The sequence below is a fragment of the Athene noctua genome, chromosome 1 (assembly GCF_965140245.1).
Source record: "Athene noctua chromosome 1, bAthNoc1.hap1.1, whole genome shotgun sequence".
NCBI classification, from domain to species: Eukaryota; Metazoa; Chordata; class Aves; order Strigiformes; family Strigidae; genus Athene; species Athene noctua.
This window is the reverse complement of record NC_134037.1, coordinates 207,880,902-207,897,287: the sequence shown is the minus strand read 5'-3', so window position 1 is coordinate 207,897,287 and position 16,386 is coordinate 207,880,902. Positions and strand designations below refer to the sequence as shown.

The 16,386-nt window shown below is 34.2% G+C and overlaps 1 protein-coding gene across 3 annotated transcripts in view; it reads right to left on the bottom strand.

The window, feature by feature from the left end:
* Nucleotides 1-939: 939 nt before the first annotated feature.
* Nucleotides 940-16,386, bottom strand: part of UGGT2 (UDP-glucose glycoprotein glucosyltransferase 2) — a 93,036-nt gene continuing 77,589 nt past the window's right edge. For 2 of the 3 annotated variants that reach the window (XM_074911477.1, XM_074911498.1), the window contains 9 exons: nt 16,150-16,235; nt 12,060-12,158; nt 10,711-10,795; nt 10,140-10,322; nt 8,790-8,950; nt 8,386-8,500; nt 4,671-4,787; nt 3,285-3,426; nt 940-2,432 (listed from right to left, as the gene is read on the bottom strand). In XM_074911477.1, the coding sequence (XP_074767578.1) occupies nt 2,410-2,432; nt 3,285-3,426; nt 4,671-4,787; nt 8,386-8,500; nt 8,790-8,950; nt 10,140-10,322; nt 10,711-10,795; nt 12,060-12,158; nt 16,150-16,235 (1,011 nt within the window). In that variant the 3' untranslated portion in view covers nt 940-2,409. Of the gene's footprint in view, nt 2,433-3,284; nt 3,427-4,670; nt 4,788-8,385; nt 8,501-8,789; nt 8,951-10,139; nt 10,323-10,710; nt 10,812-12,059; nt 12,159-16,149; nt 16,236-16,386 lie in introns of those variants that run through there. The other variant, XM_074911487.1, reaches the window with a different exon arrangement.

The window sequence follows — 16,386 nt, the reverse complement described above, 5'->3', positions numbered from 1 at the left end:
TGTTCAGATCAAAGACATTTGGGGTCTTGCTGCAATTTTTTTTCCTTGGATCTATTAACCAAGTATGTAATTGTTATTGTATAGTACAAAATAGGAGAACAGATTTTTTTTTTCTCCAGTGGCACCTTTTAATATTTTGTGCAACATATACAGTCCGTTGGTTTGGTATTAAAAATATAAGGATATGCTAATGATTCAAAGTGCTGCTTTAAAGAGATCTTTGAAAAGTAGTGAATCTATTTCCTGGACCCTCTTTGTTTTATAAACCAATATATATCTCAAAAAAGAGCTTTCCTTGAAAGTAGTATTATACAGGGAAAAGAAATGCTGTAAAACATTTTTTACAAATACATACAATACTATAGCAAATGGTATGAAACCTTTTAAATCTTCAAAATATCTCCAGGAAATTAAATTTCTAAAAATTACATTCTAATCATTTAAGTAATCTCAAGGAAATAGTATTTAAAATAGCTACTAGTTTTTTAAAGCCTGTAGAAGTAATCCAGTTTTAAAAAGAAGAGGATGGTACAGATAATCATAATTAAAGAGGACTAAGGTTTCTTAAAGAACCTTTAGCTTCTGTCTTGGAAAAAAAATCTTCCAATGTATGCTTCAAGCATGGAATTTCAAACCAGATCATTGTGAAATGCTGCTGCAGAGTAAAGCATTAGAATAGAAGTTAGCAGCTGAAAAAAAGAGGCAAGCAGCTGAATAATGTCTTTTTTTCTCTGATATGGAGTATCAGTTGTTTTCTTGTTACACATTGAATTTATAGTAATGGTGCATATACATCTGCTAAGTCAATTGTAAGTCCATCAATATGGTATAAAAATACCAACTTAAAGTTCTATGTTCAAATATGTTTGACTTGCTGCCTGATTTCCTTAAGTAATGATGTTAGAGAACAAGGTATTGCAGGTAATGGGATAGCTGAAGAGAACTGACATCAGGATTTATTGATTATTGCTATTGGGTTACACAAGAAATACTCCATTGGGTACTTCATACAAAGAAAATGCCCACAATAGACCTTTTAAAATCCATATGTGACATGTTAGTACTGTTCAAAATGCAGAAAGGTAATACAACAAAAAATATAAAAAGCTGTATACAAATCTGCATGTCTCACATTACTAAGACTTGAAAAATATCAGAAAAAAGATAGCATGATTTTAAATACTTGCTCTTACAGAAAGAAATTTTAAATAACCAACATCTGAGGACAATGACAGTACATACAAAATATGTTTAATTTTTCTTAATTATTCAATTATTTGCTGGTATGGAAATGCTACTCATCATGGATTCACCACTTAGTGCAATTAACCTTAACTTTTACGATTTCAAGCATTTAGACTGAAAGACTTTATTATAAGAATTTGTAGTCATAGCCAATCTATTTTGAAACCAGCACAGCTTAAACAAGAGAGTATGTATTCTAAGGCACTAGATCTCAATTTAAGAAATAAATTCCCTGTTTCAAATATGTAGTGCAAGAACTGCAATTTTTGTGGGAGCAAAATGTCAGTGGCCCACTAAAGGGTTTGTGAGTATATATTTAGAAAATTACAGGAGACACTACTGATAGTCAAAATTACTCATGTATTTTATTATTTTCAATTCTAAACAGGATGATGATAACCAAAACTGAGTGGAGACAGCTTTCAGGTACTGACCTTCTGATGCAATGTATGCTGGTTGGAAAATCATCTTAGCCAAAAAACATAACAGAGTTTTATGACATACTATTTAAGTGACCAAAAGGAGCCTAAGAACCAAAAGTGATTTTTTTAAATTTAGTAAGAGTGCAGCAACTCTGAATAATAAATGAAAAGTGACCATTTGTTGCTTTAGTAAGCTTTCAAGTTGACTTAGATTTGTGTGGTCTAAATTACACAAGCTATTTTTTATGTCTTGACTTTGCTACACAGAGATTTTTTTCTTGTCACCACAGCATTTCTGCAGGGCCAAAATTATGGACAGAGAGCCAAAATTCTTTATATTTAAATACATTAGCTTAATGCATGTAATACGCACAAAACCATTTTCATGTACCTATTTAATGTGTGTGTCCTCCCCCAGATTGACACGATACATCTTTGAAGAGTTGAACACATCATTCTTTATATTCTCAAATCCTCTGGGCAAACTGCCTTTTAGCAGAGCAGAAGAAAACCAAAGAAATTAGGAAAACTACCCAATAATGTTTAAAAACCCCCAAGTACTTGTGGCTTTCTCTTCTGTTTTTGTATTTCATTTAAAACATTTTAAATAACACTATAAGTTATAAATAATTGACTTCGCATTAAAGAATCTTAAAAATAGTGCCAATATAAGATCTGTAACTTCCATTCAGTCTCTCACAGAAGACCACTGAGCTGTTGCCATTGCTGTTTACAGGCTGTGCTAAAGTTCATCGTGCTTAAGACCTGTAACCAAAGGAAAAAAAAGTATAAAAACCAGTTACTTAAAGACTTAATGACTAGTTTTGTAAAATGTGGAGAAAACCCTTTACTTTCTATTTACTGCTAGTCAGTCAGTTCAGCAATGTGAACTTCATTTTTAGAGCCTTGCTAGAAGCTGACCAGAAGCTTTCAAAGAATAAAAACTACTAAGAATTCTTTAAAACAAAAAGTGAATTTGTTCCCTGACTCAAGATTTATCTGCTAAGTTTTTCTTCAACCTTGAGAACTGAGATCACCTTTCTTTTTTGTTTCACATTACTCTAAGAAGTCTTATTGGAAGTCCTATAAGAATGTTGTTGTTTTTTTTTCCTCGTGCTATTTAGCTAACTCAGTTTAAAACAATTTTAGCAAAAAATAAACCAACACCTATTTGTAAACTAAATTGCCCTTTAGTCTGGTGCAAAAAGGCCCCGTGTAGACAAGCTGAGAGTGAGATGCAGAGACAAGTTAACAGACACTCAGTTACCTATGCTTAATAGACATTAGCTTTAGATTCTCTAACTGAGGTTTAAGTTAATGTGCTTTATTTAATATTTGTGGCTCAAATGATGTGGAACAGTTGGTTGTGTTTGAGGTCCAATAATAGGACAGCACTAAATTTCCTCTTAGATTCCGGCATGAAACAAAATATTTCATCCTCTTAGCATAGTATCTGTGAAAAGAAGAATCATGCAACTCTTAAAAGCCACAGAATTTCGCTAAGAGCAGGGAAAATTGTACAAATACAATATTTGTGCCTACTGATGCTGATCTTAATTTCAATTATCTTAATATTTATTTTTTAAAAGACAGCAGATGAATATGTATGTAAATTACCTTTTTGAAAGAACGTTAGATTTTTCTTCTCTTTTTCAATTTGCTGTATTAACTGCCGTATCTCAGAGTCATAGTCAACCCATTCAGGCACTATCCGGGCAGCAGCCTTTAATTTTGGTTCTTTCGTTTGGGGATTGTTGCACTGAAAGTTTAAAAGATACCAGATTGAAACAAAGCAAATGTGAAAATACCACTTTTTCAAGAAACTTGCCTAAAATAGTTTTGCCGGCATTTACTATTTAATTGAAGGAAGCACGGAAGGTCAGTTACCTTGATAGTAATAAAAAAATATTTAAAAAAAAAAAATCACACAAATCAAATTGTAGATAAACCCTGTTTAAATAACTCAAAACATTTTATTGTAAATACTTCTATTTTTTCCATGAGCTCCTGACTGTATGGACAGCAGAGACACAGCTAGCATAAGACTATTAAGATTTAAGTTACACAGGGAGATGTAAGATATATGTTAGCATACTGAAATTGAATCTGATAGGTTTTTTATTGTTTGTGATGCTTCCTTGAGTGTTGTCTAGAAAACTTATTACTTCCATAAAATAGCATAAATGAAAATTGTAAAAAAAAGTGATATATGATAAGGGGGGTTGAAAGAAAGTTTAGTAACTTAATTTTAATCTTTCTTGAATAGAAAGCACCCATCTTTAGTGCACAAAAAGGCTTATTTTAACAACTGTGAAGACACAAAGCTATTTACATACTGAATATTCACACCAGATTCCAACTGTCTGTTTTTCTTCAGAATTACATCTCTGAAGTATCACAGTGTGTGGGTTGTCAAAAAATGAGAATGGGGGAAAAAAATGGGATGGGGGTAATAATGACAGAGAAGAACATTTTCTGTTTTAATTCCCAGACAGACACTTTCTTCTTTCTAAATACGGACAGTCTCCTCAGCATTACAATTTTTAAGCTGTGCTTTACCTCCCATTTACAGCAGTGAAATGGACAGAGAAAACCATGATAATATTAATTTCCACACAGGGGGTTCTGAGGAACCTTCTTTGCAGGGAATGCAATAGCAGCACACAATACCCAGGCTGTTAACTGTACTTACCTGATTGAATATGTAAAAAAGATAGGAAAGATATATGTACAGGTGTGAAAAACCCTGATCCTATCCAGTTACAGATAGCAACATTTAATTTTTAGGTACAGTTTTCAGCTTCAACATAAGCAAGTTTGGAGCAAGTGAGAGAGGTCTCAGAGGAAAGGAGAAAAGATGCTGTCTTTTAGGGAAAGGGAAGTAGTGTTCCAGTGTCTTCCAGCAAGACTGTGTCCATGACATCACATATGTGTCTCAAAAGTCACAGAAATTATAGCAGAGTTTTCAATCTGTAAAATGAATTTAACTCAGAATCAACTCACCAAGTCTATTGTTTTAGCCTTTTTCTTGGATTCATCATCACACCAGGTTTCACACCAAAGCCATTCCTGAGGGAGAGACTTAATAGCTACTTCATGAATCATGTTATTGGGAAGATCCTGTACAAATTTTGTAAAATCATACATTAGCATTGCTTTTCATGTAACTGGTTATCAGACCACTACTTAAAAGTAGAATATCTTCACCAGTTACCATTTTTGCAAATTGTTCTTATGTTTCCTTCTAAGTGCTCACCTAGTTCTTTTTCAAGTAGATTCAAAGCTTAGTCATGCTCATTTTGATGGGCAATTCCACCTCTCATTTCTCAAGTAATTTTTTCTTGTACTTGGGTCTTTCCTTCCATAGCTTCAGATAAGCAATACTGTCTGATACGGCTCAGATACTGGATGTCGTACTACTGAGCAGAATTAGACTGTGTGAAATTATTAAAGCATAACTTAACCATTCTTCCATTCCTCAAATTTGAAAAAAAAAAAACCCACCTCAAAATCATATAATCTGGGATTATGCCACTACTCTAAATTCAGCCTTCTTTTAGGAAAATGGATTCCAGACACATGAGCATGAAAAGAAAAAGCTATTAAACTGCTATTCTGGCTATCTTCCATACTTCACTTAGAATGTCTTTTTTTTTTTTTTTTTAACCGTTATTATACAGTCAAGTACTCCCACCACGAAAACTCTGAACCAGTATCTTGCTGAATGTAGGGAACAGCATTTACAAATAAGAAAAACTTCAGGTGGTCATATAATGCACGTGCTTTGGCCATAGTTAAAAATAACAGGTGTAATTGGTATATCCATCCTTAAGCACCTTCACATGTGCAACCCCTACATTATATTTAAAAAGTGAATGTCAGTACTCAGGTAAGTATTAGTCACATCATCTTTTGGCAATTCATGTTGCTAAATGTGACAGAATAAAATAGCACATATACCTGCATTATAAAAGGCATATAATTTAATTCAAATATAGACATTAGTACAAGAAGATTACATAAAATATAAGTATACTGAGAGTCAAGATACTTATTTAAATGTTTTCTTTTTTGAAAAACTTCAATTCCATGAATTTTAGGAAGATAAAATGAATGGTTTATCACTATCTCACTTTCAAGATTTTTCTGTTGTGCCTCTCTGACCTTCTAAATGAAATCACAATTCCCGAGTTAATACAGTAACTCTCAAAGTTGTGAATTTACAGATTGTTATATTGAGTAGAAAGTAGAAAGACAGATGCTAGTTCCAGGATTTAAAGTCAAGAGCAGTGAATTTAAAATAAAATTCTGAACAAAAAGTTGCTTATCCTTTAGAAGAAAGTGATTTATACTCAAATACACTAAAATACGTCCAGAAAATTATAGAGAAAATATTCACGAGTCAGAAAAATAAAAGGACAAGGGTAAGACCAGAATGTTTTTACCGCCAGTGCCAAAATTCTTGTTCATCCAAAATATGTAAACTGTTGAAATCAAAGTCTTCTAGACTTTCACACACAACATTTAAAATTTGTTCTTTGATTTGATTTACAATATGAGTCTTTTCACATTTAGTCACATAACCTAAATTACTTTAAAGGGGGACTCCTCTACACCATCATCTTTATTAGAAAATAAAACCTAAATTTAAAAATAGAAAACCATTTCCTTTTATTAAAAGATACTCGTATATTCTTTTCCACTGATTTTTATTAAGTAACGAACAAGATGGTTGATTATCTATTTTTTAATGAATTGCTATTAGTATAAATACTTGTCAAGTATTTGTTTTGTTATCTTTATATAGACATTTCCATGCTTCTCTAAAAAGAACAGTTAAATACTCTGTACTGGAAATCTGGTTTTTATTATGTGTAATCTTTCTGCCTAGGAGTTCTTTACTTACTATCCTTGGCATTTAAAAGTACCTTTTTTTCCCACTCTACTATTTTGTGGTTTGTATTACTGTAATCTTAACTAACACCCATGAAGGCAAGAGTTCTGGCAGATTCGCAAAGAGCTGAGATTGCTGCTTCTTCGAGAAGGGCAGTGAGCACTCTATTCAGGTATTTAAAATAAAAAGAAATAAATTTATTTTATAATGCATCCCTATCAGTAGATAAAAGCTCTCCAAGACTCTTGTAAAATATGTTGCACTGTGGTTTGTATTTCTAGCAATAATGCTGTGTTTGGTGTAAGTAGCAGTAATGAAGACAGAAAGTGATTCCTATCAATGCAGTCGGAAAGCAGATTACTATGAAAATATTACACTGAAGTATTTCCCTTTCCAAAGTAATTCCAATTCCATTCTGCCAAGATTTAACCAACTGAGCATCTGCTCTCAGCACTGATGTGCTGAGGGAAGGGTAGCAGACACTGGAATGACTTTTGATTTGATCCAACAGACTTACAAGAGTTATATGCTATCATGTATTAATGCTGTAATTAAAGATATACATTATTAATATTTTGAGAACTATTGCTGAAAAGCAGCATTATGGTGGAAGCTGTGTAACCAGCTTCTGAATCTTAAAGGTCTTTCTGAAAGACGTACGTGTGGGTAAGACTGTGTTTGAAAAACATACAGCTAATCACATCAGGACTCAAGTGTGTGATATGGGGCCAATAATTCATTCTATTGTCCAGGACAGAGACGTAAAACCTGACTTGCTGTTACATCAGTCTTTTCCTCTTAATAGTTACAGCTTAAGGCTACTCCAACTCCCTGTAACATAATATAGTTCAAGTTTGTAGTGTTGCTGTATTTTCATTTTTCTTTGTCCAATATTGTAAGAACTGCTATTTTCATTTTTAAAATTTTATTTCTGGAAAAAAATACAAATGGCAATAATGTACTTATGTAAGAGGGAAAGAGAGAGAACCCTGCTTGCAGAGCAAGGGGGTGGAGTGCAGGCACTGAGAGATGTGGGCTTTGCTGCTGTGGGATCCCTTTACTGCTATAGGCAGGTAAAAACCTTTTGTGCTTTAGTAATTCCACAAGGAAAATTACAAAAGCAGGGACAATCTCACTTACAAAGCCTTCTGATGTTCACAATGTGAACTATGTCTCAAGAGAGACATAAAGTATTATTTATTCAGGCAGAAATGGGATGAGCTGTATTATCAAATCTTAGTAAAGAACCCCTACTACAGAAAAAAATAATAAATTTAAGTATGTTTTGTACATCTGGGATCTACTTACATGCCTGTGACTTGCACCTTGATTCACCTCACCTAGGTTTAAAATTTGGTGGAGTTATATAAATGAAGACTACAGGCACCCCAGGGTCACCATGTACAGCAACCACTAGAGTGCATTAGCAGTTAGCTTGAAAAAATGAAATTTGCATTAATAGAAATTAAAAGAAGAAAGAGGAAGAAGTTCTTGTTAAATAATAGTATAATTACCATTATCAGAATATAGGATTATCATTATAAAAACACAAATGCACATAGAACAACTACAAATAAATGACAACAGTCCTCTATGCTGTTTTATCCTCACTTTTTGCACGTTAAACAATTATTTAAAGCAATCATCATTTAGTGTTCGGTTTTCTGAACTTGCTCATAAGCACACCTGAAAATGTGCTAAAATAGCAGGAAAGGACAAATAGTTTCAGAATCATATTACACATACATTGAAACAGAAAATAATTCCATGCATATTGAGAAAACTAAAGAAAATAAACCCCAAATTGCTTAAACTCATAGATACCTGATCTAGATTTGACAGACTGTTTGGATCTTGACTGAGAGCCTGGTACTGGCCCCGAAGCCTATCTCCAGCTGCAATCTTTCTGAACTTCTTAAGATCCACAACATATAAGGCACTACAAAGATTAAAAAGAGAGATTTGTGCAGTTTCATCTTCTTTTTGGTAACATTAATGAAAGTAACAAGAAACCAAAAACTGTTCTCATCCTAAATGAGTAATTTTTAAGTAGCTGAAGCTACAGTAAAAAAGCAAAATCAGTATTTCATCAGAATTCATGTCTTATTCATCTCTTGTTGAGAATGACTATAGGGCAATTGCTTTTGAATGCCTCATTGATCAATACCAAGACCCAGATTTTAGTCAAATTCACAAACCGCACAAAAATATGTAAGGAGCTATCCTACCTAATATGGTATTTCCTTTTCCCAAGATGTGATGCCCAGTATCCTGATTTCCAGAAACGGTATCCATCCATTTCTTTACGGCTGTCACAGAAAGGTGTGTATCCATAGGGAGCTCCATTTAGATCTAGATCTCTCAGTTCTTTGAGGTCACTTCTTACAATCTAAATAAAAATATATTTAAAACCAGTATTAAATTTTAAGGTGTGCGTATGAGGGTAGTTATTGCAGCAACCTTCCCAAAGTTTAATTTTATTAAAAAAAAAAAATCCAGAGACTCTACAACAGTGGAATATAGCTAAAATATTCTACTGGAATGACATCTACCAAATCACTGTTCAAGGAAAAAAAAAAAAAAGTTTATTCTGTGGCTATCTGAAGAATGCATTTAATAAGTAAATTAAAAATACTTTTCTTGCTTTATTTAATGTATAGACCAGTGGTTTCAGTTGCCCAATATTAAATTCCTCCATGCAGGAGTTTAACTTTAAAAATCTACTGAGTGTTTGCCTTCTAAAAAATCCTTCCTATTTGTTACATTAACTTGGGCATCCAAAGTTAATGCATCATTTGAAAATCTTTGTATCTAGTAGTAATGTACTTTTAAAAATAGGTTATAAGGACATTTTACAAATATCTTTTATTTACTAATCAATCATTCTTCCGTCAAACCCCACTGTGGTAAAAAAGTTTTAGCTTTTTCAGAGTACAGAGAAATTCTTAAGAGTAGTTAGGACAGACAACCAGTACTACTGCTGTATCCAGATGGAATTGCACAAAGTTGCAGTTTGCATTGCTACATCTAAATTTAATTTATTCTCAAGTTTTGAAAGAGGACCAAAATATGTAATATTTGTTCTGAGGTTTTTAATAACCATGTGATAGACTCTTCAATGTCTCATCTGTTTGAGATAGCATGTTACCTTTCAATATATTATACAATATTAATTTCTGAGTGAAGACTGCATACAAATTTAAGAACAAAAGCGGCAGGATTCATCTTCCTCATCACCTTGGACCTCTTCCATAGTTCTCTCACAATCAGCCAAGAGACAATCATTCAAATATGCCTTAGGTGAAATGCACCTTCAGATCCCACATACTTCTCCAGGTGCCTTTCTCTCTCAATGGGCATTAGAGGCAATTTAGGGTAACTCAGTGTGATGAGATTCTTAATTTATACATGACTGAAGACAAGTGAAATTATTTCATTTCACGTTCTGCAATGCTACTGGTTCTGCTTGTACAACTGCTATAGTCTTACGAGACCAAAATGACCACAGGGAATGAAATTGGGTCAATTTAAGCTCAAATGAATGCCTCATAGGTTTATACAATTCTATTTTTTCTTACCTGGTCAGCATCAACAAATATTATCTTATCCACAGCCAAAGGGAAAAGAACATCCAAAAAAAGAATTTTGTAGCCCCAGATAATTCTTTGTTTTTCTGTCTGTTGATAAAGCCAGCGGGGCCACTTATACTGTACTAACTCATACTTGAAACCATACTTTTTAGCCATGTGAGGAATAACATCCTAGAAGAGGAACGGAAAAACTGTTAGTTGTACATGTATGTGTCATACAAGGTCTCAGAAGGAAAAAGAGGGAATTGAAACACACAGCTATGTTGGCCTTACTGACCACATAAATTATTATTTTAAAATGTTTCTTTAGTTCTAGCAGTATCCTCAGCTACATAAATAAAATAGCATTTCTTTCAAGCTCATAGAGACTATCAGAAGAGAATAAATTATTGTAATATATAACTGGGCTTTGGATTCCAGAAAAGAAGAACCTTACACATGAGACTTTTAAAACTACTGGTATTTAATGCATTTAGAGATATTTTCCAACTGTGAAAAAAAAAAATCAAATACTTAAAATTTTTAAGAAAAAATACTAAAAGTAATACATTTCTCCTACCTTAAATGTTGGTGAAAGATAATTTTTCAGAAACCAAAATTTAACTGGTGTTTTTGTATGACGTAGGACAGAAAGCATCATGATTCTGTGGAAATATAAGTCTATAATAAACAAACGAATATTTTGTCATTAAATTTCAATTGCACCTAAAAGGTGCTAAACCTTGCTAAGTATAATTTTCTTTAACCCTGTTTAAGCAGAAATTTCTATTTCTAATTAAAAGCTTTAAAGAGCATGTGTTCAAGACCAATTTGAGATGGATTTATTCCAATCAAGATTGGTTAAGCAATACTGGAACAATTTCAAAAGTGGATCTGTTAACAAGCTTTATTCTAACAGAGGTGCCTGACAAAATTAGAGCAACAGTGAATACCTTATAGTAACTTGGCTACTGATATAACTGATTTTAGAAGTATGTTGGTTGAGTTGCATAGGTTGCTGAAATGAAAAACAGTGGAAAAGAGGAAGCGTAGTTCAAGTTAAGATCCTCTTCAGGAAACCCTTGATAACTGTAAAAACCACTGTTTTGGGTTTGGTTTTTTTCACTATTGTGGCATATGTTTGGTGTAACCAGACAGATAAGCAATGCCTTACAACATTACAAGAGGTCAAGTCTGCCTTAAAAATCAAGAAATAACAAACTTTACAATAAGGCAAAGCAGCATGTAGTGTTTTAAAAAACTGTTTCTCCTTTAAAATGAAGAAGTATTTCCTTTTATGAAGGTTGTTGTAGGTTGAAGGAAAGAAATGCAGATGTTCAAACTGCATCAGACTACTAAGAAATAAAAATCAACATGTACAAAATACTACTTTCCAAATAAATACGCATGAAAGAATTGTGAAATTCCATTTTAGGACAGGAAAATCCCTGAATCTGATGCCTGTAGACAGGTACTCAAATCAGAAAAGTAACAGAGATGGTTGTGAACAGATGAGGCAATACTGTAAAAATTCCTTCAAAGCAATCATTGCTTGTTGAATGAACACTGAGGTGAGTAAGGCCGTATGTGCATATGGTAGTATCCATAGTTTGGACTAAACATAAACAGATGACAACTCTAATGAAGCCACTGACATTATGTCTTTATAAAGAGAGGCTGAACTTCATCCTTCATGTTCACACTTTGCACATGCACTCATGAAAGACATGGAGAACATCCTTCTTTCTTCAAAGAATAATGGTATTTTTTAAGATCTGTATGTTTGGTCCTCACTGCATCTTTTCTATGTTTTGACAATAAATTCTTTACACCCTGTTAAAACAGTCAGTTTCTTTAAGCTGCTTAATTTTAGCATGAATGTTCACAGTATCCCTAAGAAATTCTCATTTCCCTTTTACATTTCCTTACCTTAAAAAACGTTCATATAAATGGCCTGAAGCAACTGAAAAAATATTAAGAATATCACTTTTCTTTTCCTTCTCTCCTATTGGAATTTCTTCTGAAAATCTAAGAAAAAAAACCCTAAAAATTGTTATATAAAGTACACATTCATCAGAAAGAAAATAATACTACATTACCATTAAGCTTGTAGAGAATCAAAAGTAAGAAAATACATTAAAGAAATACTCATCCCACAGTAACTGAATACACTTCTATTCTACTCCCACTGCACATGCTTCTGATGCCAAAAATCTTTTGGGAGCCACACCTCATACCCAGTCACTCAGGACAAACAATGGCACAACTGCAGTCTCCAATATTTTCAATCAAGCAATCCAAATTTGGCAAGAACTCCACGTTTTACCAAAGAAAATCATAAATACAGCCAAAATATCTTGAGAATTGGTTATTTTTTTATGATGAACAATAGTTATTTTTCAAGTTTTATCCATGTGTATTCTACATCACAAGAACCAATGCATATTCCCAAGGTGAGGGATGTCTGCATAGCCCCATAGGTGGTTGAGCTGAATATATAGTCTAAAATACAGCCTGAATGTAATAGAGATGGCCACACTGGGCTAGACCACACACTTAGCCCAGTATCTTGTCATCACCAGTGACCAACAGCAAATGACAAGGAGTAGTAGCTACCCTAGATCTTTGAGGTACGTTGTCCAGAGGTTTTCTGTTTCTGCTGCAGAGCATTCTTTGCTTGCTTTGAATACCAACATCTACCAAGATTGGGTTTTTAATCATGTATGCCTTACAGCACACACAGCTAAGGGGATGGTGGCTGCAGTCTCCCTCAGAGCACTGTTTTACAGATCTCTGAACTGCAAGGTTGCTTTTGCCAAATTGGTTACAGTATGGTTTAATATTGTTGGAGATGGACCTCAACAGTCTTTTGAGGTGAGTCATTCCTCACACACTTAGATTGTGTGAGTCACTCCTATTAATTTTTCTTCTGGTTGGAACCCTTTCAAAAGTATACTTTAAAAAGTATAAAAATAAGTATCCCTCATAATCTTTAAGAACAAAGGAGACAAGTCTCAGATCTCCAACATACTAAAAGAATTCACATCACTCCACTAACAGAAAGCTGAAATCCCAGAAGGCTGCACTGTAAGTGGTGTGAATAATGTGTCACCTTCTTTTCACTCACATTCTTTTCACTCAGCAATGATAAGAGGAGAGAGCACAGCCATACCTGATCAGGACTATAGCAAACACAGAAGAAAGGGACACCAGTGGAGTGGCACTGACTGCATGGTGTGACATCTCTGAAGAAGACAACCCCTCAACTAGCACTGAGTTCTCACAGGCTAAACAGATGGCAGTTCACAGTCCCAAGAAGTTCGTCTTCAGTCTTTCTGACTTTTTGTCCCATTTCCTATACTTGGCAGGACTGAAAGAATGTCAAGCTCTTTATAATGCAGCCAATTGATGTGCAGCTAATGTGACTACAAAGACAGATGTGAAAATCAGTTTTTGATCTTGAAAATATTGATTATGCAAAGCTTTACAGAAAGCAGAGATCTTCTGAACAGAACAAGCTGCTCTGAAGATGGCTGGGTTAACCTGTAAGGTCACGTGGGAAAAGCAGTCAACTGGAGAAGGCCAGTTCAGTTCTGAGAGGACCTGGGCGATGTGGTATGCATGTATCACATGTCAGAGCACCCAATGATTCCTATAAGGAACAGTGTGCTGGCAGGATATAATTTTCATTCTGGGATATCAAAGAGGAAGGTTATTTGACAAGTTCCTAGGAAGAAGCTGTCAGACAAACAGCAGGCCTTAAATCATGCCCCTGAGCCACAACCTTGAATCAATGGGAAGAGCAAATAAACTTTATTGGATGAGAGGCTTCAATAGCCCAGAAAAACTCTGTGCCTTGATGCACATTGATGAACCAACCCACTGTGATAAAAGACTAGACCTAGAAGATCATAAGATCTCTGGCCTTGTAACTTTCTTAGAGGGAACTATGATTTTAACCACTGTACATACATCCTTTCATCCACTGGAAGTGGGAAGCTTGAAGATGATGTAAAATTCCTTCAACTAATATCACTCTGCAGAAGAGGCCACTTTGTGCTGAAATGTTTGTTCACTTCCCTGACCTGTGTCTTCAGGAAGAAATTTTTGAGAGTTGCAGTAAAGTATTCTGGAAGGCTTTCTGAATCTAGTCAATATTGTAACAGTAAAATCATCTGTGGGTAAATGGTGGTAAATATAAAATCAACAACAGAGACTCAATAAAACGTCCAGGTACTTGAGATGCAAGAGGCCTTTGTCAGGATATATGATAAAATTGAAACAGAAGCCAGTCCTGGATCTACCAAGAAATGTGTGTGCTGAGGATTAATTGGAGTCAACTGTTTACTACATGAAGTATTGCCTTTCCTTTATCTTCTTTAACAGACTTTGTGACTGACAACCATTGTCAAGGCTACTGAAAATGGAAGAAAACCTTTTTTTGAGTCTCATAGCACTCATAGCAGTCATTTGGGGCCCAAAAGTCTTTAGGTTACAGAGAAAATAGTGATGAAAAAGCTATTCTCCTTAAATCCCTCATACCGACGTTATCCCTTTCTTACTAGCTGAACTATAGTCCAAAGATGTTCTCCTGAACAATGGAGGGATTAGACTTTAACTCGATAGTAAATCTTGAATGCTTAATGGTACTTATGGACAAAGTTTCTGCAATTTCTTTTTTGTTTCAGGGCAAAGAGATCTATGATTACTTGAATTAAGCTGTTTACACAATCAAGTCATTAGCCCTGAACTGGTTATTTCAGAAGGCATTACCTTCAGTTCTTTGCAATTATACAGCCATGACAATTTAGCACTTGGTAGCATACTGCAGAAGCAAACTGTGCTAGAAATCAGACTGAGAGCAAACATGAGCGTTTCCTACAAAGTGGATAGAGTCCAGTATGGAAACAATGTATTGCAAATTAAGCCCTCCCCAACAGCCTTGAAGGTCCAGAAGAGGAATTATCATCACCTTGGAAGAGTGGATAAATTTACTGTGTTACCAGCATTCCAGATTAAAGACCCAAACTCATTCTTCTCTGATATTAAGGAATATTGAGAACTAATAACTCATCAAACCATTGGGAATTCAGTAAATACTTTTGCCAGCACCCCAATTTTCACACTCGAGAACATTATCTTTTTGAAATGTTTCTTGCGAAAGAGGTCTCTGAAGTGTTACAAGGAAAGAATGCTCAGAAAGCATCTGGACCACTGTTTCTAAAATACACTGGTCAAAGGTTATCTGATAAAAATGCTCTCGAAAAGACAATTAACATGTCTTGAAAAATGATACAACACTCCCCATTCTGATCCACAGCACTATTAAGAAAAACCTCAAAATTATTTTTCTAAGCAAAGATGGAACATCTTTTTTGCCCTTCTCTCATTCCTAAAAATGATACAATTCCATAAGAGTTTGTATCTTATTAATAAAAACTAAATTAAAATTTTTTAAAAAAAAGCAGCCTGAACCACACATCATCCACAGACATACTGAGCAACTGAAAACAAAATTTTAGAATGGTATACCATAAATTAGAAAGACTACAATGCTATTACTGTCAAATATAAAGCTTGAGACATTTATTATAATTATTTATAGAACTCAATCTTTAAAGTAAAAGGTATTTTACTGACAAATACAAGACCACTTCTTGAGTTTTCATAAATTATGTTTAGCAACAGACAAGCAACATCACAGCCTGCTTTTTTGATGTTCAGTTTGATACATCTGAGTACCACATCACTGGCTGAGATTTTCATATTTAGATTGATTTCCTGACATAACAAAATAAAAATAATGCCAACGGAGAAAATAAACAGGAACTAGAAATGGAAAGGAGGGATTAAAAAGGAAATAAATAATGAGATGTACAAGACATTATAGCTTGTCCTTTCCCCTAAAAGGGGGAGCCTTTTTACATTTTTGTATCACTACCAACTAAGAAACACTTAAGCTATGAGTAATAACAAACATGTCCTGGCACGGTTAAAGCATAAGCAAATTATGCATTACCTTGTAACTGATTCCTGATTTCCTTTTTTTCCTGTTGTTCCATCATTAAGGAGATCTTCATTCATTTTATCAGGCTTTTTCTGTACCTAGTCATTAAAATAAATGTGTTTGTGTAATTTGGGAAGTTAGTTGATAATAATTACCACTTCAGTTGTGATATCTAACTATGGTGTACTTACTGGCTAGAGCTGGGCCAACATCTTACCAATTTCTGTTTCAGTAAACTACTTATTGAAC